The sequence below is a fragment of the Neofelis nebulosa genome, chromosome 2 (assembly GCF_028018385.1).
Source record: "Neofelis nebulosa isolate mNeoNeb1 chromosome 2, mNeoNeb1.pri, whole genome shotgun sequence".
Lineage (NCBI taxonomy): Eukaryota > Metazoa > Chordata > Mammalia > Carnivora > Felidae > Neofelis > Neofelis nebulosa.
The window spans coordinates 74,838,793-74,861,335 of NC_080783.1; the positions used below are offsets into that span (position 1 = coordinate 74,838,793).

At 41.3% G+C, this 22,543-nt stretch overlaps 1 protein-coding gene and 1 long non-coding RNA gene across 4 annotated transcripts in view; one reads left to right on the forward strand and one right to left on the reverse strand.

The window, feature by feature from the left end:
• The first annotated feature begins 2,887 nt into the window (after positions 1-2,887).
• The window catches only part of CYTIP (cytohesin 1 interacting protein), a 78,527-nt gene continuing 58,871 nt past the window's right edge, over positions 2,888-22,543 (forward strand). Inside the window, exons 1-3 of one of the 2 annotated variants that reach the window (XM_058715220.1) lie at positions 2,888-2,989; positions 3,904-4,000; positions 4,479-4,607. In XM_058715220.1, coding sequence (XP_058571203.1) covers positions 4,545-4,607 — 63 coding nt within the window. In that variant the 5' untranslated portion in view covers positions 2,888-2,989; positions 3,904-4,000; positions 4,479-4,544. Of the gene's footprint in view, positions 2,990-3,903; positions 4,001-4,478; positions 4,608-22,543 lie in introns of those variants that run through there. The other variant, XM_058715219.1, reaches the window with a different exon arrangement.
• Positions 14,421-20,735, reverse strand: LOC131503663 (uncharacterized). Of its 2 annotated transcripts, none has more exons than XR_009257515.1 (3): positions 20,323-20,599; positions 15,957-17,663; positions 14,421-15,912 (listed from the first exon to the last, which is right to left on the reverse strand). It is a non-coding gene; the product is annotated as an uncharacterized LOC131503663 (long non-coding RNA). The 2 variants fall into 2 exon arrangements; XR_009257516.1 differs by lacking the exons at positions 14,421-15,912; positions 15,957-17,663 and adding exons at positions 17,682-20,079; positions 20,630-20,735 and having other exon boundaries at positions 20,323-20,395.

The following is a 22,543-nucleotide window of genomic DNA, read 5'->3' on the forward strand; positions in this document are numbered from 1 at the left end:
AACACTTCGGGAGTACCATCAGACTGCTTGAGTTTAATTCCGCAAGATACTAAATCTCTCCAAAACGAAGTCTCTTGTCAGGTGCCAAACCCACTTTGAAATGTTGTTGTGAGGTTGGAGCCAGCTGATCATCTATATGAAAGTACTTTACTGTGCCCACCAGAACTGTGATATATATATATATATATATATATATATATATATATATATATTGCACAGTTTCATACAAGAGTATACATACACACATGAGGTTCACACAAAAGTACCAGGCAACACTGTTTGATCATTGACTCTTAGTGAATTCTGAAAATTGACTCTGGGTAAAACTAGAAAACAGATACCAATATTTCAAGTCTAGAGAATGAAAGAAACCTTCCTAAGCATATTGAAAGAAAGCAGGATGTCCTAAAATAATTTCTTGCGAGTGGCTCTGGAGACAGAGCAACTTTTTACTAAGTAGTATTTACCTTCGACTGCCTATCATTATGTTCTGTATAACCGCTAAGAATGTCTATATTTCTCACTTTTATAAACAGAAAAATGGCCGCGACGAATTCTAAGAATAATTCTTTTTTTTTTAATTTTTTTTTCAACGTTTTTTATTTATTTTTGGGACAGAGAGAGACAGAGCATGAACGGGGGAGGGGCAGAGAGAGAGGGAGACACAGAATCGGAAACAGGCTCCAGGCTCCGAGCCATCAGCCCAGAGCCTGACGCGGGGCTCGAACTCACGGACCACGAGATCGTGACCTGGCTGAAGTCGGACGCTTAACCGACTGCGCCACCCAGGCGCCCCTCTAAGAATAATTCTTTACAGAAATCCAATCCTTCTCTTTCCTCCTTTCTTCTTTTGTTCTGGGTCCTTCCCTATTCCTCTCCCTCCTGTTCTCCTCCTGTTTGATTTGAAACCAGAAATAAGTTGTTTCCACTAGCATTGTTGTTGCCGTTGAGGGTGAGTCATTTCTTGTCCCCTACAGCAATTGCATAGGCATGCCCATCCTTTCTTTTCAGTGCCATTATTACCACTGGAGTAGCATATGGTCCCAGCTCTTAAGTCGCTGGTCATCCAAAGGGTGCAAAGCTGAATGACAACGGTGTTTGATAATATAGTAGCTCTTGAATCAAAAATAATTTTAACTGAAAATTTTATTTAATTAATTTTATTCTCTTTATTAGCAACTCTGTTTAATAAAGGATTTTCAAACCTCCCATTTGTGCTTCCAGATGAAGAGTAAAACCAAGTGTAATTGATCCCCTTGCCAGCCTCCATAAGTGCTATATTGATGTTCTGTAGAAAATTTAACTTCATCAAAAATTTAATACTAGCTGCTGAAGATACAAAGGAATAAAATATGATCTCAAAACCTGAGACATTCAAGCTTTAGAGACCTATATAAATAAATATGTGATAAGGTGGTGGTGTGGGAGTTGAGGAAGAAATAACCAAAAGAATTCATCTAATCTTGAAGAATGAAAAATTTTCCAGGTGGGCCAAGTGTGTGTGTGTGTGTGTGTGTGTGTGTGTGTGTGTGTGTTGGAGTAGGAGGCAGGGGAGCAGCCTTCAAGGCAGAAAGGCAGAGCGTGATATTGCATTATGGACATACGTGCTGTGACGAGAGTAACAGAGGGGGAGGTTGAGGCTGGAAAGGCAGTTTGGGGCCAAACGAAGACCCTATTTAAGGACTAAGATATGGGGCTTGAATCTCACTGAGTTTGTGTGTTAACCTATACGCTTGAGTGGCAGATCAACATTAGACCTCTAATATTTTCTGTCAGTAGGGAAGTGTTTGCTGGGGAGGAAGGCTGGGTTTAAAGTGGTGCTATAATTCCCTAGACTTTTAAAATATGTGTAAGTTGCTGACGGAGGAGTGCAACAGCCTCTATGTTCCGCCTCAAAGTGGGTTGAGCTAGTGACTCCCAGGACAGACTAGAATCCTTACTTAACATCTTTAAAACATAAAGGCTTACCTCCCTTTTGATTCATCAGAAAGTTATGCATTTTTTAAAAGCAGTTACCAGACTCTTGTCTAGTTAGTCTTAGATAACCCTATACTCTAAAATATCTGGAATCCATTGCCTGAAGAGAAGGGTTCAGAACTGGCATAAGTCATTTTCTGCATCCCATAAGCCATCTTTTCACATAAAATAAAAAGGAGTCAGGAAAAGACCTGTGGATAATGGCTCTCTGCTTCACCAAATATGCTTGCTCATCTGATTAATCATTTTTAGAAAGCCAGATTATTTATATAAACTGCTTGGTATGATGTTACTGAACTTAACTCTCCTCGTTCGACCACAGTAATTCCATAAACATTGCAAGAGACAGGACTGCTTCCAGTAAAGCTTTGTTTATGGTATCTTAAAAGAAAGCACTTTGAGTTGATATTCCCAATTCCTATCGTCATAATGCGATTTACAGGTAGCTTAAAAAGTTTTTCTGTTGTGTGTTTGCTCAGCACTTAGCACATTATAGACATTCTGAAGAATGGAACAAATTCCATTAAACAATTTGGACAAACACAAAGCATAAAGAAGCGTATGCAGTGGAGTCTGGTGCTTCGTGCCCCCCACTGCTGCTGTAGGAGCGCAGACCATGTCTGTCTTGTTTGTTCTTCTGCCTCTCATACCCAGCGCATAGTTGGTGCTCAATAAATACCGGAGGAATAATGAAACAATGAAGAGAGTCCCTTTTCTCTTGACTTTGCTTGCAGTGGTTACCCTAAGGGCATAATAAAGGAATATTTCCTCCATGACTACTTGGGCTCATGAGTTAATGTTTGCAAAGCGCTTTGAACTTCTTGGGAAAAAGAATGGTGTTTTTGTTGGCATTGTATCATGTTTGCAGTGGCACATGAATTACTCCTCCTTCTCTTCCTCCAGCTGCTCGCACTGTGCCCTCCCCCAGCTCCATGCCAGGCCAGCATCTCGCAGAGGACAGCTGCACGGGTCTTCCTGCCTTCCTCCAGCCACCTCCAGCCCTACAGGAGAGGTAGGGACAGAGCAAACACTGGAAAGATTTCTTTCAGGCTTCCTTAAGACACTCTGGGGAAATGGAATTGGGGTTGATCCTAATGACCTTTAGAGCAAATAGTGTATAGAGGGCTTCCTAGCCATGGAAGGAGCTGTTAGGGCAGACAGGCTGACCCATGGGGACTAGATTCTGAAGGAGAACTAGAGGATGTCATACAGGCGACTGGGAGAATGTGCCAACATGGGTGGTTTCTTTAATGTATGTAGTTTTAAACACATAATACAAAGCCTTGACAAGTCACTGGCAGAAAATACAGTTGCATTACAAGGAACTCATAGGACAAACCAGATATCTTCTGTATGGGTACATTTCAACTGTCGTGACCACTTTCTCCATAATATTTAACTATTTGAGAGTGGCAAATAAAGGAGTTCTATCTCAATAGATACAGGCTTCAATGTTTTCCCATGTGTTTATGACTATAAAAATTGCCTTTATTTCTAGGAACTCGATCATTAAGCAGTTCAAGTGTGATCTGGGAAACAAAAGGTTTTTGTGTTTGTGCTTGTTTTGTTTTATTAAGAATGGCTGTCCTTTATGAACAAATTCAAGAAAAAGAGGTTTGGGTTTTTTGTTTGGGTGTTTTTGTTTTGAGGTTACAATATATTAACACACAGCTGATCACACACAACAAACATCTCAAAGTAATTCAGGGAGAGCCGGTTACAAGCAGAAAAACCAAATTGAGTATCAGCGGCAGAGTTTGCCTTAAAGGAAGGAACAGGTCCTATTTTCCACAACTTTGAAGTGACTTGTTTTCCAAAGCAAATCATGAGGTTTTCTCTGTGTGTGGAAAATTTTCCATAATACATATTCATATGCTGGTTGCTGTACGTGTAGCAAATTTGCTCTCTCTTTCTATTGTTCCTAAGGACTGGAAACAAATGTTATGTGGACAAAAACTAACATGGTTCTCTGTTAAAAAGACCACACAAACGATGTCTGTCTCGCTTCAAAGAAAAAACTGAGGTAAGTCTGGGTTTAGCTGACAGCACTAAATAAACCAAAAGTCTTCGATTTTGTTTTAAGAAACTATGGAAGGAAACTTCTCTTCAATTAAATTAGACTTATTAATCTGAAAACAAACACAAGCTGAGTATATTTTGTGGTTAGGTTATAGTAAGCAGCATTTGAAACTCTGAGACCTCAGTGTCCCCATAGAAGCCACCCGTGAAACATTTATTTGGGGGTGACTCCAGATAAGAAATGGTTTCTTCTTACACTTGATTCATTATAAAATAAAGAGCCATGATTTCCCATTTGTTTGGGGCTTGAAAATCACATAGGTATTATTGAATTGTTAGGGTTTTTTTTCCCCATCTCTTTATTTGTGAGGTATTTGAAACTAGACAGTTTGCCCAGGTCCTAAAATAAACACACGGGATCCCCCTTCAGGAAAGAGGAGAAGGGCGGTATGAATCAGGATGAGATCAAATTTCTTTTTCAGAACGTCAGTGTCCTGTGGTATTGCATGGAGCTGTAAATTCATGTAGAGCAGACGGCAGGCAACCTCATGCGGCCTGGCTTGGAGACCAGGAGGAATCACTGTCTGAGATTTGCCAACCAAAGTTCTATGGTAAGTTTGAGTTTGCAACGCGCGGGTTGATTCTCCTCTTGTGTTATTTTCTTGGGGATGGGGCGGGGAGGAAGCAAACAAGATTGAACGAAGTGTTATATATTAAGATAAATAAAATATTGAGGGAATTATTACTGGGAAGTCCTTAGTCAAGTGTTTAGTGAGTAAGCTGATTGGCTCTTTGGGGTTTCTTTCCTAAATATTTTGGGCTTCTACTTGCTGTTACTCGGTCTCTCTTTTTTGTTCTTGTTGTTCTTGTCACTAGATCTCTTCTACTTCTTCTTATATTATAGGGTCAGCAGATTTGGTGGTGGGAATGTGTTCTGTAAAAGGCAGATGTGGCGTTTGTGACATGCGTGCTATTTTTGGTAACAGCCAGAAAGGTCCAATAAATACAGGAGTGTGACATTATGGCCAGGAAAAGGGAAAAGAGTAGAGAATGGCCTGGAAAGTTGAAAGCTCTTATTAAGAGGAAGGAAAAAGCTGGTGAGAAGCCAAGTTTAAACTGGCTAAGCACTAGAGCTCAAACACGGTATCCTAATGATGAAGGCAGAGCAAAGCAGCTCATGGAAACTCTCTCTCTTTGTGTGTGCGTGTGTGTGTGTGTGTGTGTGTGTGTGTTTAGGGAAAAGAATTGGGTGTTTTCTTATCTATATATACACTAGTCTTTCTAAGGACAGAAGCTCTGTCCTTAGCTCCGTATCATCTGCAAAGAATAAACAATCAAACATTTATTGAACAAAAATCGATCTCTCTTTGTAGTTGCTACAAAACAAACAAACAAGAAACAAGTCAGCAAGCCAATTGCTTTCAGGTACTTTCTGTGTGATGGGCCTGAATAAAGTAAGCAGAACTCAGACAGAGGCAGCTGAAACCCAATCAAATAATTTGTCCGTCAAAAGGTGATCAGTGAGTGTATCATCAAGAATTCCCTCAAACCCGTCATTACGGCAGTCACACTTTTGGGTTAGGCCACCAGGGGGCAGGGCATTGCCTCCAGGAAAGGTTTGTTTAAAGGACAGTTGGCATCAAAAACACAGGGCAGTGGATCTCAAACTTTTTCAAGTATGACAAGTGTTCGAGTCCTGGTTCCTGGGTCTTACCTGTAGTGATTCTGATTCAGCCAGTCAGGGTGGGGTGGTGGGGGAATATCCCTGGGGATCTTCATTTTGTAAAAGATGCAGAAAATGTGTGGGGTTTCTCTAGCTTGTTAACTTCATGAGAAGACTGTTCAGAGCCCGCCAGGAGCCTGGCTGTGAGAGAGACTCATAGCAGTTGAGATGAAGAAGCCGTGCCTTTGTCACACACACCTGGGTTTGAATCCTCTGTGTCGGTGGGCAAAGTGCTTTTCTTGCTGGAAATTCAGGTTCCTCCTTTTTGAGGACGGCCATCTTGTCTACCTCCAGGGGTTTAATGATGCACAGAAAGCACTTAGGGGAGGGGCATACAATAATGCAATTAGTAAATATTACCTCTTGCAGTGGGGAGAGAAGGGAAATGTCAGTGGTTAAGACCTCAGTGGCCAGGAAAATGGTTCCAGGAAGACAGAGACAGGGATAACCAAGAGGAGGCTAGTTCTTGGATCTTGGGGGCCCAGGGGCAAGGTGTGACCAACAGAAGGCTAGTTCTTGGATCTTGGGGGTCCAGGGGCAAGGTATGAAGATAGATCACAGACTGGAAAACGCATAAACATGAGGACAGGAGGCACCCTTTCTCACCATTACAAATGTTTCCCAGGAGTGGTAATAAGCCACCCAGATGGCACAGTTAATTGGAATTATAATTGATCCCCAAATAGTATTTATGTCAATAGTTAATTGATTTTCCTCAGGAAAACCATTGTAAGAACTTCTAAAAGGGAACAAAATGAAATGCACCAAATTCGGCAAGTTGTTCCTATCTGCCACCCACTCTCCATGGGAGGAGTAATGAATGAAGAGAAAAATGGAAAGGAACAGGGACTGCAAATCAAATAGACTGTCATGAAATGAAATCCTTTTCTGGCAATTCAGTGCAATGTCAGGTTGTACTGAACCGTCTGGCTCGCGTGCATGTGACCGTTGCCAGGGACTCTCCCAAGGAGAAGCATGAAGAGTAGAGGAAACAGGCTGATACCTTTATTAGGTGTCTTTCTTAAAAGACAAATATAAAATTCAGAGGCACCGAAATGTATGCTATGACTGCAACAGCCAACAAATTAATAGACGGGGGGTATGAAGGACCAGTGGGGGTGAGATGCAACCAGACTGTCCCTGGGCAAATCATTTACCCTCTTTGGGCCTTAGTTTCCTCCCTAAGTGCCCTTCTAGCCCTGACGCACTGTGATAAGGCATAGATAGTGGGGCAAATCCCAAAGCATTTTATTTGTACCTGGAATGTAGTCCCTAAACTAGGGTACCTAAATTATTGCCAAATGCTAGCTGTTTTGAAGAACTTTGTTCACCCTGAAACATGAATTGTTCTGGGCTTTTCTATAAACCCAAATTTCAACTGAAATATATTTTAACCAGTGCTGTTATTTCTATTGATGTTATTCATATCCTCTCAGTAAACACCCATGATAACGCATGGTAATGATGTGTTTCAAATAAATGATGAAGGAAAAAATGCTAACCATTTTTGAACACGGTGACCTCCTACATATTATGCTTATCATATTTCCTCTTTAATCCTTACACTAACACTGTTAGAAGGCATCATTGTGGCCATTTTCCATGAGGATTCTAAGGAGTCACAGAGGTAGCAAATGGCAGAGGTGGGATTTGAAGCCAGGTCTTTCTAACTCTAAAATCCATGTTTCTACTCCTGTAACATACCATAAATCTACTCTACTAAGTACATGCATAGTATGCCTATATAGTTTGTTTCTCAATTCAGGGTCTTCCATTATTCAAAAATACAATTCAGGGGCACCTGGGTGGCTCAGTCGGTTGAGTGTCTGACTCCTGGTTTCGTCTCAGGTCATGATCTCACGGTTTGTGGGTTAGAGCCCCAAGTCAGGCTCTGTGCTGACAGTGCAGAACCTGCTTGGGAATCTCTCCTTTTCTCTCTGCCCCTCCCCTGCTCGCGCTCACTCTCTCTTTCAAAATAAGCAAATAAACATTAAAAAAAATAGAATGCAAAGTGTACATATATTGTCTTCCTCCTTCACTTTTTACTTGTGACCACTTTAGGGGACCACTTTTCCTTAACATCAATATCACATTGTTTTTTAAACTGAATAATGAGTCTGGACTTGGCCTGCGGGCATACACGTGAAATTAACAATGTTTCCGGCTCCAGTTGCTTAAACTTTGTCAAAATTCTCTTTTCTCTGGACAGATACCATGAACTTTGGTCGGTTTTTCTGTAAAAAAAAAAAAAAAAAATGACAACAAAGTTGTCCTTGTTATAAAAATTCAGTCTCAAGCCGGTTTTATTTTATTTTTTTTTAATTTTTTTTAACGTTTATTTATTTTTGAGACAGAGAGAGACAGAGCATGAACGGGGGAGGGTCAGAGAGAGGGAGACACAGAATCTGAAACAGGCTCCAGGCTCCGAGCGGTCAGCACAGAGCCCGACTCGGGGCTCGAACTCACGGACTGCGAGATCGAGACCTGAGCCGAAGTCGGCCGCTTAACCGACTGAGCCACCCAGGCGCCCCTCAAGCCGGTTTTAAAGTATCCCCTTTGACATCATCAGTTAGGAGGTCTTAGAATGGAAGGGTGGGGTTTGCTTTGTCTCTGGGACACCATCTCTGTCTCCCTTTTCCAGACTACAACAACTTGAGGAGATGTGGGGCAGGGAGGAAGGAGAAGAAAAGGCCAAGTTTCTCACATTTAATAGTGAGGTTTTCATCCTTCTTCTGTGAAAGATTTTCTCTTCCTCTGGCTAAGGTTGACTGGCAGGCTGAAGCTCCCTGTATGGTAGGCGTCCATATAGCAGTTTTCAGAGGGCCCTTTGGGGGCCTTTCCAAGTTAATGGTATAGGCGATCCAGCTCCAGTAAGATCTTATACGTGTAACACCACCCCCCTTGTCCAACACTACCACCCACCCTACTGCTGCTGGGCTCTGCTCGTCAGCAGCCAGCCCTCGTGCACGGAATATGGCAAGACTGCACTAACTGGCTACTTCCCCTGAGTTCCCTTGGCCCACAGACAAAAGCTTGCAAGTGGCCCCGGGGCTGTGCCCTCTCTCCGCATCCCTTTTTTCCCTCAGTTCAAATAGATACAGTAAGTGAACTGGCAAGGCAACTACATACGCAGATGTCCAAGTTAGTCATGAAATGCTGGCATTCTCTTCCTATAGCCCCCTCTCCCTGGCTTTAAGAATGGCTCTCTTGGCAGCCCCTGCGCTTGGCTCAGCGGTGAGAGGTGTGTCCTTGGAGAGCGGATAAAAAACCCTCAGCATCACTCTTCCCCCCCCCCCCCACCCCGTATTAAGGTCGCCTCACAACTTTGAAGACTTGCTGCTTTTCTTTCCCCTCCAATCTTCCTTCTAGACTTCACTGGGGGAGGGGAGGACACAGTGCGGAGTGGCAATTGAGAGCAGTGGGGCCACTTACCTTTCCCTCAGGGAGCCTGGGAGGAGTTGATGGCTGCAGGTGTCCTCCAGCTTCTTTATCTCAATATTGGGACTCCAGTAGTTCATTCCGTGGTGGCAGGAAAACTTACACTTAATAGCTTATTAACATTTGTGCCTTTCTGGGGACAAATATTGATATCAAATGAAAAACTTCTTATTTGCTAAAGACACTGCCAAGAGAATGAAAAGGCAAGCCACAGACTGGTAGAAAATACTTGCAAAAGGCATACTGAATGAAAGGTTGTTATCCAAAAAGTACAAAGGACACCTAAAACTCAATTGTAAGAAAATGAACAAGCTGATGAAATAAATGTGCAAAAGATTCGCACAGACTCCTCATTGAAGAAGATACACAAGACGATGGTTAAGCATTTGTATGATCCCCGTATCACAATGAAATTCCACTACACACCTGTTAGGACAGTGACATCCAAATTATTGACAACACCAAATGCTGGGGTCATGATGTGGAATGACAGGAACTCTCATCCGTTGCTAATGAGAATGAGAAAACAGTACAGCCACTACGGAAGAGAGTTTGGCAGTTTTTTACAACACTAAAAATACTCTTACCCTACAATACAAGGATTGCACTCCTTGATGTTTACCCAAATGAGCTAAAAAAAAAAATAAATAAAATAACTTATGTTTATATGAAAGCCTACACAAGGATGTTTATAGCTGCTTTATTCATAATTTCCAAAGTTTGGATGCAACTAAGATGTCCTTTAGTGGATGAATAAAGTGTGATATGTCCACACAATGGAATATTATTCAGTACTAAAGATAATGATCTATCAAACCATGAAAAGCAATGGAGAAACCATAAATGCATATTACTGAGGAAAAGAAGCCAATCTGAGAAGGCTACATGTTGTATGATTCCAGCTATATGACATTCTTAAAAAGGCAACACTAGAGGACAATAAAAAGATTAGTTGTTGCCAGCATGTCAGAGGAGGGAAGGATGAATAGATAGAGCACAGAGGATATTTAGGGAAGTGAAACTAATCTGTAAAATATTACAGTGGTGGATACATGTCATTACATATTTTTACAAACTCATAGAACATACAGCACCAAGAGTCAACCCTAATGTAAACCCTGGACTTTCAATGAGAATGATGTATCAGTGTAGGTTCAATAACTGTAACAAATCTCCCCGAGTGTGAGGTTGATAGTGGGAGAGACTGTGCGTGTGTAGGGGCAAAGGGGATATAAGGACTCTATACTCTCTGTTACATTTTGCTGTGAACCTAAATGTGCTCTAAAAAAGAAAGTCTTTTAAGAATTAACTTACATTAAAAACATTCTTGGGGCGCCTGGGTGGCTTAGCCAGCAACTCTTGATTTTGGCTCAGCTCATGATCTTGCAGGTTATGGGATGGAGAGATCAAGCCCTGTGCACTGTGGATCCTCTCTCTCTCTCTCTCTGCCCCTCTCCCACTTGCTCTCTCCCTCTCTGAAAATAAATAAAAAATAAACTTAAAAAATATATTCTTATAAACAGTCATAGGTAGCCAAAATAGAGAAATCTGCTTTCTACTTTTTAAAAACTTTTATAATGTTTATTTATTTTTGAGAGAGAGAGAAGGGGAGGGGCAGAGAGAGAGGGAGACACAGAATTGCAAATGGGCTCCAGGCTCTGAGCTATGAGTCCTGAGCCTCACGAACTGCAAGATTGTGACCTGAGCCAAAGTCGGAGGCTTAACTGACTGAGGCACCCAGGTGCCCCAAGATATCTGCTTTCTAAATGGATGACAGATTTCTTCACATCTGTATAGAACCAAGTAATTTGTTACATGTTTGTCCATCCTTTGGACAAAGAATGTCTAGCAAATGATAGATGCAATTTAGTCTTCTACGTCCTCTCTATATGTTGTACTAGGAGACACAGATCCTGAGATGACTAGGCAGCAGCACAGGTGGATGAGTAGAGACACCTCTTCCAGGAAGCCTTCTCTTTGATAGTGCAGCTACCTCAAGGCTACAGAGAATTCTGCACCACAGTTACCGTTCCGAACAATGTAACTCTACAGTGACTCATTGTTACCTAAAAAAACAGCAATCTCCAAAAGCTGGGATGCTCTTTTCTTAGAACACTCTTTTCTCTGTTCACAACTTCAGTTGGTGTTTACTTGGTACTAGAGGCAGAGAAAGACAAAACCAAAGCTGTCAAATTAAACATGGCAGAGGTCTGAGACATTTAGTCACTTGGGTGAAAATGACATTTAACTATTATAGTACTGTTTTACTTTTAACTGTAGAGACCCATTCTGTGTGTTGGCCTCTCAGACACCTTCTATCAAAATAAGATGTTTTAGGGGCACCTGGGTGGCTTAGTCAGTTAAGCATCCGACTCTTGATTCCAGCTCAGGGGAGGATCTCACAGTTCGTGGGATCGAGCCCCATGTCGGGCTCCATGTTGACAGCGTGGAGCCTGCTTGGGATTCTCTCCCTCTCCCTCTGTTCCCCCACCCCCAACCACTCATTTTTTCTCTCTCTCAAAATAAACTTTTTTAAAAAAATAAGATGTTTTACACAACTAACAAAGAGTTAATATTTGGAGATTTCCTAGGCAGGTGCTACAAACATGTGTCTCCAAATGATGGGGTTATAGGTGATTGTAAATTACATTTATGGATTTTCTGAAAATTGTGCTTATAATGAACACGCATTGTTTATCATCAGAAAAAATATATATATAACTCCATTTGAAAATTTAGATTACCCAAAAGGAAAACAGATAAAGTAGTTACGAAAATTTTGAAAGATAAAGGTTACAAGGACTTGCCCTGTTAACATACAATAATGACAACAAAAATATCCGACACTTCTGTGACACTCTCTATGTGCCAAGCACTATTCTAAGCGTTTTATTTTACAAACTAATTTAATCTTCATAACCTCATGAATGAAGTAATATTGGTATACCCATTTTATAGAGAAGGAAACTGAGTCATGGAGAAGCCATGACCAGCCCATTGTTAGATAGCTCGTAAAGGGTAGAGTTTAAATCTGAGAACAAGAACCTGGCTCCAGAGTAGGATTCTTTTTTTTTTTTTAATTTTTTTTAATGTTTATTTTTGAGAGAGAGACACACATACAGAGGCAGAGAGATAGAGGCAGAGAGATAGAGCATGAGCAGGGGAGGGGCAGAGAGAGAGGGAGACACAGAATACCAAGCAGGTTCCAGGCTCTGAGCTGTCAGCCCAGAGCCCGACGTGGAGCTAGAACTCACGAACTGTGAGATCATGACCTGAGCTGAAATCGGACGCTTAACCGAGTCACTCAGACACCCCTCCAGAGTAGGATTCTTAATCACTCTACTGAGTTACAAAAACAAAATAGTAGAATAACATAGCATTGTCTAAAGATCATAGCTCTTAATGTAATAAAAATAAATAGACTGGAAATAGAATATTGAAAAACTTAATAGGAAATATGAAGCACCATAAATCAATGAAACAGAAGCTAGGTATTTGTACAGTGCTATTCAGGAAAGCAGATATTTAGATTTTAAAAATGCAGTTTAGTGCACCTTCCCCCCCACTAAAAATAATTATCCATTTTATTCCAAATAAATTAAGGAGTTAAATCTAAATAGTTAAACCAAAATAACTTGGAAGAAATATAGATGAATATTTATCTGATCTCTGGATGAAAAAGGATTTTCTAAACTTAAAAACAACTAAGAAAATCACAGAGGAAAATACTGATGGATAAAATAAAAAAATTCTGTATGTCATAAGACAAAAAGAAAAGACAAACAACCAGCATGTTTAAGAAATTATAATGTTTCATACACAAAAGAAGAATGGAAATGGCTAACAAAATATGAAAAATACTTACCCTCCTATAGTACAAGAAAGACAAAAACTCAAGTTAAAACAAAAATTAGGTGGCATTTTTCACAGAGCAAGTTTTAACTGGCAGGAATCAAGGTTGTCAGGAGTTCTTCAGGATGGATGGAAAATTTCTACCAAAATTTTACCAATATCCATAGACAGCCTTAAAACATCCATCATTTCAAACCAATATTTTTATATAAGGATTTATCCTCTGAAAATGGTTACGTGGACAACTATTTATGTTCAAGTTTTCATCACATCATTATTTCTAATAGTGAAATGTTAGAAACTACTTAATATTTAATAAAGTTGGATGAGTTGGTAATAACTGGAAAATACGGCATGGCTATAGAGTGGACCATCTCACTACAATTAAAATCATGTTGTGAGTAGTTCTTAGTGAGTAGAGAACATGGTTAAGTGTAGCAAGAGAGGATATGCAATTATTTATGCGTCCAGTTAAAAATAACAACAAAAAAGGACTTGAAAGATCATGACATATGTTCCTCATGGTTACAGGTAGTGGTGGGGATTTCTATCTCTTACAGGCTGCCTTAAAACAGAGACAAGAATGGGTGGAAAGTTATTTTAAACAAACAAAAGAAGAAGTATGGGGGCAAAATAGAGACAAAGGAAGAGGGGCAGATCATTGAAAATGATGAGAGGTACACAAATATGATCTCAAATCAGAGATGATCGCAGAGCCAGGAGGAAGTCTAGAGTGAATAAAAATGTTGAAACAATGAATGCTCTTGGTCCGCCTCTTCAAAGCAACGGAGTCAAGAGAAAAACTGCAAGGATGGGTGCTTCTGTCTCTAACTTTGAAAAGAGATGCCAGTCCATCCCCTGGGATATGTTGATAAAAGCTGGTGTTTTTCTAAAACAAACCAGTTCTCTGCCCAAATTCATGTTTTTACAGATGTCATGTAGATTTTCAGTGTTACCTCTAAAATGTCTGGTTAAGATGTTTCCAAAGGAATGAGTCTGGCACATGAAAAGATGCTCAAGATCACTCATCATCAGGGAAATACAAATCAAAACCACGATGAGATACCACCTCACACCTGTCAGCATGGCTAAAATTAACAACACAGGAAACAACAGCTGTTGATGGAAATGCAAACTGGTGCAGTCACTTTGGAGAAAAATATGGAGGTGCCTCAGAATGTTAAATATAGAACTATCCTACAACCCAGCAATTGTACTACTAGGTATTTACCCAAATGATACAAAAGTACTGATTTGAAGGGGCATATGCAGCATTATCAACAGCATGTTTACGGCAGCATTATCAACAATAGCCAAACTATGGAAAGAGTGAAAATACGCATCAACTGATGAATGGATAAATAAGAAGGGGGAGATAGATAGATAGATAGATAGATAGATAGATGATAGATAGATAGATAATGGAATATTACTAAGCCATCGAAAAGAATGAAATCTTGCCATTTACAATGACATGGATATAACTAGAGTGTATTATGCTAAGCAAAATAAGTCAAGTCAGAGAAACACAAATGCCATATCATTTCACTCATATGTAGAATTTAAGAAACACTAGACATAGAAACATAGGGGAAGGGAAACAAAGAGAGCGGGAAGCAAACCATAAGAGACTCTTAACTATGGAGAATAAACTGAGGGTTGCTGGAGGGGAGGTGGGAGGGGGGACGGGGTGGACAGGTGATGAGTATTAAAAAGGACACTTGGGATGAGCACTGGGTGTTGCATGTAAGTGATGATACAAATCTAAATTCTACCCCTGAAAACAATATTACACTATATGTTTACTAATTACAATTTAAATAAAAACTTGAAATTAAAAAAAAAAAAAGGAATGAGTCTTGGAATTCAGTCTTTAGCATTTCTCTGTTATTAAATCTCTGAACTTTCCAGTCCCTGCTATATTATAAACTGGGGAGGAGGGCAGCAACAAAAGTAGATGTAATTGGTCTGTTAGCTGTTACTTTCATTTTTCTATGAATATACACAGAATTTTCCAATTTGCCCACCCCCCCTCATTTCAATTGAACTTTATAAAATGTCTTAGAGAAAATTGAAGGTCTAATTATTTTCTTCAAATGCTTGTCTCCCCTGGGAGGTTGGATGTATTTATCTCTTGTAAGCTCTGCTCCATGGCCAGACCAGGAGGATTTATTTCCCTACATTTTGGTTCTCATCTTGACCTCTTGGTTCTAATCAAACCCTTCTGGAATCAGGCTCTAACATCCAGTATCCTGGATCCTTGATCCACACTCAAGTTTCTCCTCTCAGTTTCTGTCTCCTCAACTTACCTGGGATCTCTTCCTATGTTCCCTTGCACTAGCCTGCCTACCTGCCCACAGTGAGTGGCCATTTATGTAGGTATGGTAGAAAAGAATGTTGTTTACTTTCATTGTTTTTTTTAGGAGGTATCTGTGTTTGGTTCAACCATGAACATAATTACTTTTAATGAACTTGCACAGAAATCAGGTGTATTTAAAGCTGCATTTTCCATTGAGTCATCATTGAACTGTTTTATATAGAGAAGAACATTTTCTTTCCTCTCTCTTAGTAAGATCCCATGGGGCTCTCCATCAGCCCAGGATATGAGATTCTGGCTGTTGGATTTCAAAAGGTGATATCACCAGTCCCAGGGCATGAATCATCATAGCCTGTGCATGGTTTCACTGGTTGCTCTGTGAGGTCTAGGAGATGATGCCTATGAATTCACCTCCTCCAAGGTCACCTCCTCTCCTCTCTCATCTCCACTTTATCTCTAAAGGCAGTTTTGGCTGTCACCTCACGCAGTACCCCTGGTGCCAGATTTTCAGATGCAAATGGTATTCTGCCGCTTTACAGGAACATCTTGTCACTTGGGCCAGCTCATTCTTTCAGGGAGGACATACCTACCAGTAGTACAGTGGTGGTTTTAGCTGCTGTTTGGACATACCTACCAGTAGTACAGTGGTGGTTTTAGCTGCTGTTTTGTAAATACAGAGGTCACAATCAGAGTTGTAAAGTGTTAATTTAAAACCAGCATGTCCACAGGTAGTTTCAAATGCCCATCGAGTCACTAAAGCTCTTTAGAAGTGTGGAGCCATTTCAGACTTCCATGCCACATAAAGCCCCTCTGTTTCCTGTTGGAAATCCTGACGTTGTTAGTAGCTTCGCATGTCAACCCTGCCCGCCACTGCTTCTACCTCTAGTATTCAGTAATTCATTTAGCAAATGCAAAGTGAGCACCTATCACCGGGCACTCTGGTAGGTGCTAGAGATACAAGTGAAAAAGGGTTAAGACCCTGCCCTGAGGCAGCTTACAACCTGTTGGGAAATACAGAAGAGAAAAAGCCAATGAATGATGTGGGGTGGTAAGAAAAATCCCCCATGCTGTGGGAACATAAGTACACAAGAGGGACATTGAGAATAGTTTTTGGAGAGGGGAAATTTCCTGGAGAAGCAATCTAGAGCCTGAAGAAGAGTGGCAAAGCTGTCTGGTGCTTCCAGATCCCTCCTCCATGGGAGGCATCTGCATGATGCATGTGACACGGGCACACACTGGGATTCCAGAAGCACCAGGATGATAGGGCAGTAAATCGCCCAAAGCAAGCTTGGCCAGGCTCTGGGGAAACAACAGTCATTAATCTCTAGTTTGGGTAGTGTTCTGGTTTGTTAACATTTGGGGGCATTCTCTCAGTGTTACTTAATACACATTAAAGACAAAAATACATAAATGGTTTACTTCTTTTTGTGGACAAAATTCTCAATGTGCTGTGTTGGATCCAAAGGCCCGTCTGGGGTTTGACTGCAGATCTAACTTTCCTGGAGGCTGGCTCGAGCCCCAGAGTGACCTCTGAGAATGGACCCACCTTGTGAATAACCCCACTAGAGAGGATCTGTCTGGGCAAGGCTGAAATGATACTACTTGTGCGGCTGATGCTACCTCTACTACAGCTTGGCGTTGTTGTTTTTGTTGAGTGACAATATTGTAGGCACCGTTCAAAGCATCGTTTGCTATCTCCAGAACAATCCTGCAAAAACAGATGCATTATCTTCATTTTGCAGGTGAGGTTACCTGGAGGCACAGGGAGTGTAAAAAGCTTTGGGCCACTGTTCTCAGCTTATGGGACATATTAAAAATTCATATACAATAGGGAACACCACATTGCTACTGAGCTCTGTTGATAATCCCTGAGGTTCAGAAGGCCCTTGTGCCCCAGCAGCGCTTCCTGGCCTGTGACACACTGGGAGCAACATGCCCAGAAGAGCCCGGTGGGACTGGTGGCTGTGTCAGTTACCACAGGTTTCAAGGGATTTTAGTCTTGGGCTTCTATAACAAAATACCACAGACTGGGTGACTTCAACAGCAAACATTTATGTCTCCCAGTTCACAGGACTCAGATGCCCAAGATCACGGTACCAACGTGATTGGGTTCTGCTGAGAGCCCGATTCTATTTTGCTGTGTGTCATATGATGAGAAGACAACAGGGCGCCTGGGTGGCTCAGCCGGTTAAGCGTCCAACTTTGGCTCAGGTCGTGATCTCGCGGTTCGTGGGTTCAAGCCCCGCTTCAGGCTCTGTGCTGACAGCTTGGAGCCTGAAGCCTGCTTCGGATTCTGTGTCTCCCTCTCTCTTTGCTCCTCACCTGCTGCAACTCTGTCTTCCTCCCCAAAATAAATAAAACATCAAAAGAAAAATTAAAAAAAAAAAAAAAAAGATCAGAGACAGGCAAGCTCACTTGTCTTTTCTTAGAAAGGCACTAATCCCATCATCAGGGCCCCACCCTTATGCCATAATTACCTCCCAAAGGCCTAATCACCAAATACTAACACACTGGGTGTTAGGGTTTCAATACATAAATGTGGTAGGGGTGGGGATGTAAACATGTACTTCATAATACAAGGCAAACAAACGGCCTTCTTGGGGGCAAGTAGGCCTTGTTAGAGGAATAACACAATCTGGAAGACCCCAGAGTCAGCAATCAGCAAGGAGCCCTGAGTAGCCCACCCCAGACCAGCAGTGTCACCCGGCATTAGTTTTCTGTTTTGTTTCTGTTTTGTACTGTCTGCTGCGTGTTGGTCGTTAGGGGCTTAGATATGTTATTTCTTGGCCAAAAAAATGATCGGAGTTACTGTAGTTGAAACCACTCCTCTTGGGGATAGGGGAAAGTGTTGTCTGGATTACCAGATCAATATTGTTGACATCAGTAATTCCTAGGTAACCCTGTAAATCTACAGACTCTTTGACATGCTCTAAAACTTTTATTATCTAAAAAAAACCCACCTTTATAATGTGGGTTTACTTACTGTAAGAACACATAAACTGAGAAAGAACACGAGAAACTAATTAAAATTTTTTTCCATGCTACTGGAGGGGCTGTTGTGCCTATGTGCACTTTGACAGGTGGCTAAGAAAGTATAGAAATCTCTTACTTAGAGGGGTTGAAGATAGAGCAGGTGTCAAATTGGTTCTAATTAGACCATCGAGGAGGCACTTTTAGTGGTGGAGAAAGGCATGGCCTGGGCAGCTAAGAATAGAAGGTGCATTTAGCCACATGCCATGCGTTAGTGGGGCTCTGATTCTTGTTTTGAAGTAATGTCAACCTCAGTAGACACCTTTCTCTGCACTCCAACTTTATTGAATATAATTGACAAAATTGTAAGGTATTTATTTATTTTTTTATTAAAAAATTTTTTTTGTTTATTTTTTAGAGAAATGGAGCATAAGTGGGGGAGGGGCAGAGACAGAGGGAGACAGAATCCAAAGCAGGCTTCAGGCTCCGAGCTGTCAGCACAGAGCCCAACGCGGGGCTCAAACCCACCAACCGTGAGGTCATGACCTGAGCTGAAATCAGCCGCTTAACCGACTGAGCCACCCAGGCGCCCCTAGTTTTACTCTTTGAAAGTTTATTTATTTATTTTGAGAGAGAGAAAGAGAGCATGTGAGTGGGGGAGGAGCAGAGAGATAGGGAGAGAGAGAATGCCAAGCAGATTCCGTGCTGTCAGTACGGAGCCCCATGAGGGGCTTGATGTCATGAGATCACGACCTGACCCGAAATCAAGAGACAGATGCTTAACCAACTGAGCCACCCACCCAGGTACCCCTGTAAGATATTTAAAGTGTACAACACAATGATTTTGACATTGTGAAAGGATTTGCTTCATTAGATAATTATCACATCCATCACCTCACCCTTTTATTTTTTCATTTAAGTTCTACTCTCCTGGAAAATTTCAATGATATAATACAGTGTTCTCAACTATAGTCACAAGTTATACATAAGATCGTCAGACCTTATTCATATTCCACTGAGTGCCTTCTTGTTGAGGTACCTCTTGTGCCAAAGACTTATGATAAAAGGGTACTTAAAAGGTATAAAAGAATCATTGACTCATTGTTATCTGAACATGGCCTTCCTTTCACTTTCTTTCCAGAATGTTGCCACCAGCAGTGACAATGAAAAGTAGGGGAAAATGGTCTGGAGGAGGGCTGGGATGACTGCCATATCACATAAATCTTGTGTCCAGTTGTTACTATTACTATTTTTGCTAGAGACCTGAACCATCTTTCAGAAGTCCCAGCTAAGCGTCGCCACGGAACCTTTGTAGGTGGTGTTTGTCCCCGTCAAGACAAGCTCCTATAGAGCTAATTAGGGATGCTTCGTGCCCCTGTCCAATTCCACCCAAGGTATGAGAGGGAACTCTGGGTACATAGTTTGTACGGTGTACTCTTCGTATTCATCTCAGTTCACACAGACATTTCCTCATATGCGTTATGCAGTGATGGAATCAGCAAGATTTGTTTGTTACTTAGTCATTCTCTTGGTTTATTTAATTTTATCCCTGTTTAAAAAGGGATTTCAAGTGGCTAAATTTTCGCAAAATTGAACAAGTTGGCTCTTGACCACATTTAGCATGATGTCTCTTCTTTTGCTATTTTTGTTGTTGCTTAATTCATTGTGAGCATAGAGAGTTCTCTTGCATTTGAGAGGCTGGCTTCACGGCTAAGTTAAGGAAAGGGAAATGGAGATACAACACGGTTCCTGACGTGCCAGAAGCTTGGAGGAGGTGAAACACCTGGTCCATAAGAAAAAAATATCAAGTCTGGTCACCTTGAAGAAGTTGAAGCAATATTTTATCTGTTTCTAAGATACTTGGGGAAGTTAAATCAAACAGGAAACAACAGAAATTTCTGAGTCAGAGAGGAACTGCTCGTTACTCATTTGACTTTGCAAGCATGGTGATGATGCCATTGCCCTGAAACATACAACACTTAAGATAACTCATTGCCAATTATGAAAATACTATGGTTATACTCACCCATCACGTAATCTCATGGCTGGCTGGCTTCACCTTCTCCATTTCTTTTAGAGTGCTCCAAACCTTCATACCTCTAGAAATAGATCATGTTGTCACCAACGTTTTAGAACGTGGGGCACTTTGACGACGAAGAAGTTAACTTATCCCTCCCTATCTTTTGGGTGACCTATATAACTTGAATGGGGAAACTATGTATGAGAACAAATGAAAAGATCAGTGTTCCCCTGATGTAGCTGAGACAACGCCTAGTTTCTCAAGACACAGGGAAAAGCTGAACACTAGATGCAAAAGTACTGTAAACACTGACCTTGCCGCCTGTGGATGGCAGTCATCTGTAAGACGCAGACAACTTGTTACACCCAATGAAAATCATGAAAGGGGAAGCAGAATGGGGAACTGGGATAGAAAGTTTTCTCTTAGTGGTCTCTTCACATTTTGGAAAACGAGTAGGTCCGTGTAGCATTTGCAGAAGTTTTCACATTATAATCACTGCCATCATACACTGTCTCTTGTAATGACACCTAACAGGGCTGCTTCCGTTTTATCCTCTACTCTCAGTAGGAGAGACAATGTCTTTGTTCCTAAAGCAACAGTCTGATTCTGTGACTTGGGACCCTCTGTCTGCGTGCCATGGCAACACTCAGCAGTTCAGGATCTCTTAGATCTTTTCATTTCTATTTGTTGAGTGCTTACCGGTGTTGGGTGCTCATACAGCATTTAAATTTTCACAGAACCCTCTGAGGCTGGTCCTATTTTCTTTTTTTTTTAAATTTTTTTAACGTTTATTTATTTTTGAGACAGAGAGACAGAGCATGAATGGGGGAGGGTCAGAGAGAGAGGGAGACACAGAATCGGAAGCAGGCTCCAGGCTCCGAGCCATCAGCCCAGAGCCCGACGCGGGGCTGGAACTCACGGACCGCGAGATCGTGACCTGGCTGAAGTCGGACGCTTAACCGACTGCGCCACCCAGGCGCCCCGGCTGGTCCTATTTTCTACAGATGTGAAAACAGAGGCATAGAGAGAGAAGAGGCAGCTCTTCCCAATGGCTTCATTGCATTCTGTCCCCGTAAGGTGCTTGCAGCAAAAGTCTAGCTTTTTCCTTCAACTTATTTTATCATTATTTTAGACATTTAAACAGTTTCTGTGGTTACGGAAGTAAGTCCATATATAGGGTGAAGCTTAAAACATACAAGGAGGTAGACAAAAAGAAGTCTTCCTTCCCTTACCCCCAAAGACTACTCCACAGAGGTAACTGGTATGAATTTTTAATGTATTCAGAGTTGCCTATGCATAAGCCCAGATATACATGCATACACACGCATATTCAGTTTCATTTGTGGATCTCCTAAGGTAATTGTGTTATACCTTGACATATCATAGTCATTTGTGAACATGCTTATTTCCCTAAATCGACTGTGAGCTCTCTGAGGACATCATGCTATGCATGATGGTTCTGGTTATCTATCATTAAGTAACAAGTGATCCTAAGACTCAGAGGTTAAAATAAATGCTTCTTCTTCTTTTTCTTTTCTTTTTTTTTTTTTTACTCACATATCAACAATTTGAGCAAGGCCCAAGGGGAACATAATCTTTGCTCCATTCAGTATCGGTGGGGGTGGCTCAGAGGTAGGGCTAGAATCATGGGAAGGCTCAGTTGCTCTTATGTGGGTGTTTGATGCTGGCTGTCTGTTGGAACTTCAAGTAACATGGTGGCTGGGACACCCACACATGGTCTTTCCATGGACCTACTTGGCTTCCTCAGAGCATGGTGGCTGGGTTGCGTGCATCTCAAGGGAACAGGATAGAAACTCCTTTTCTTTTTTTTTAATAACTTAACCTTGGATGTCACATAGCATATTTCTGCAGTAGCCACAGCCTTATCTAGACTCAAGGGAATAGAATGTTGTATATCCTGTCTCTCAAAAATCACAATGTAAGGAAAGCCTATGGGATACCTATGAGGTCATCTTTATAAAATACAGTTATCCCCCAAGTAGCTTTTCATGTTAGGCTCATCCCTCTATGTTCCAGAACTTCATCTCATAGCTTTGTACATAGTAGATGATGAATCAATGTCCAGGAAATTCAATTGTTGAATCCTGGTTAGGAGGAGGAACAGGTAGAAGTTCTTTGCACTTCTGAACTGGGCTAACAAGGGAAGAGGGGGGATGGCTCATTCTCATGAGGATGCTACCCATCATCTCAGAAAGAAGATTCAGGT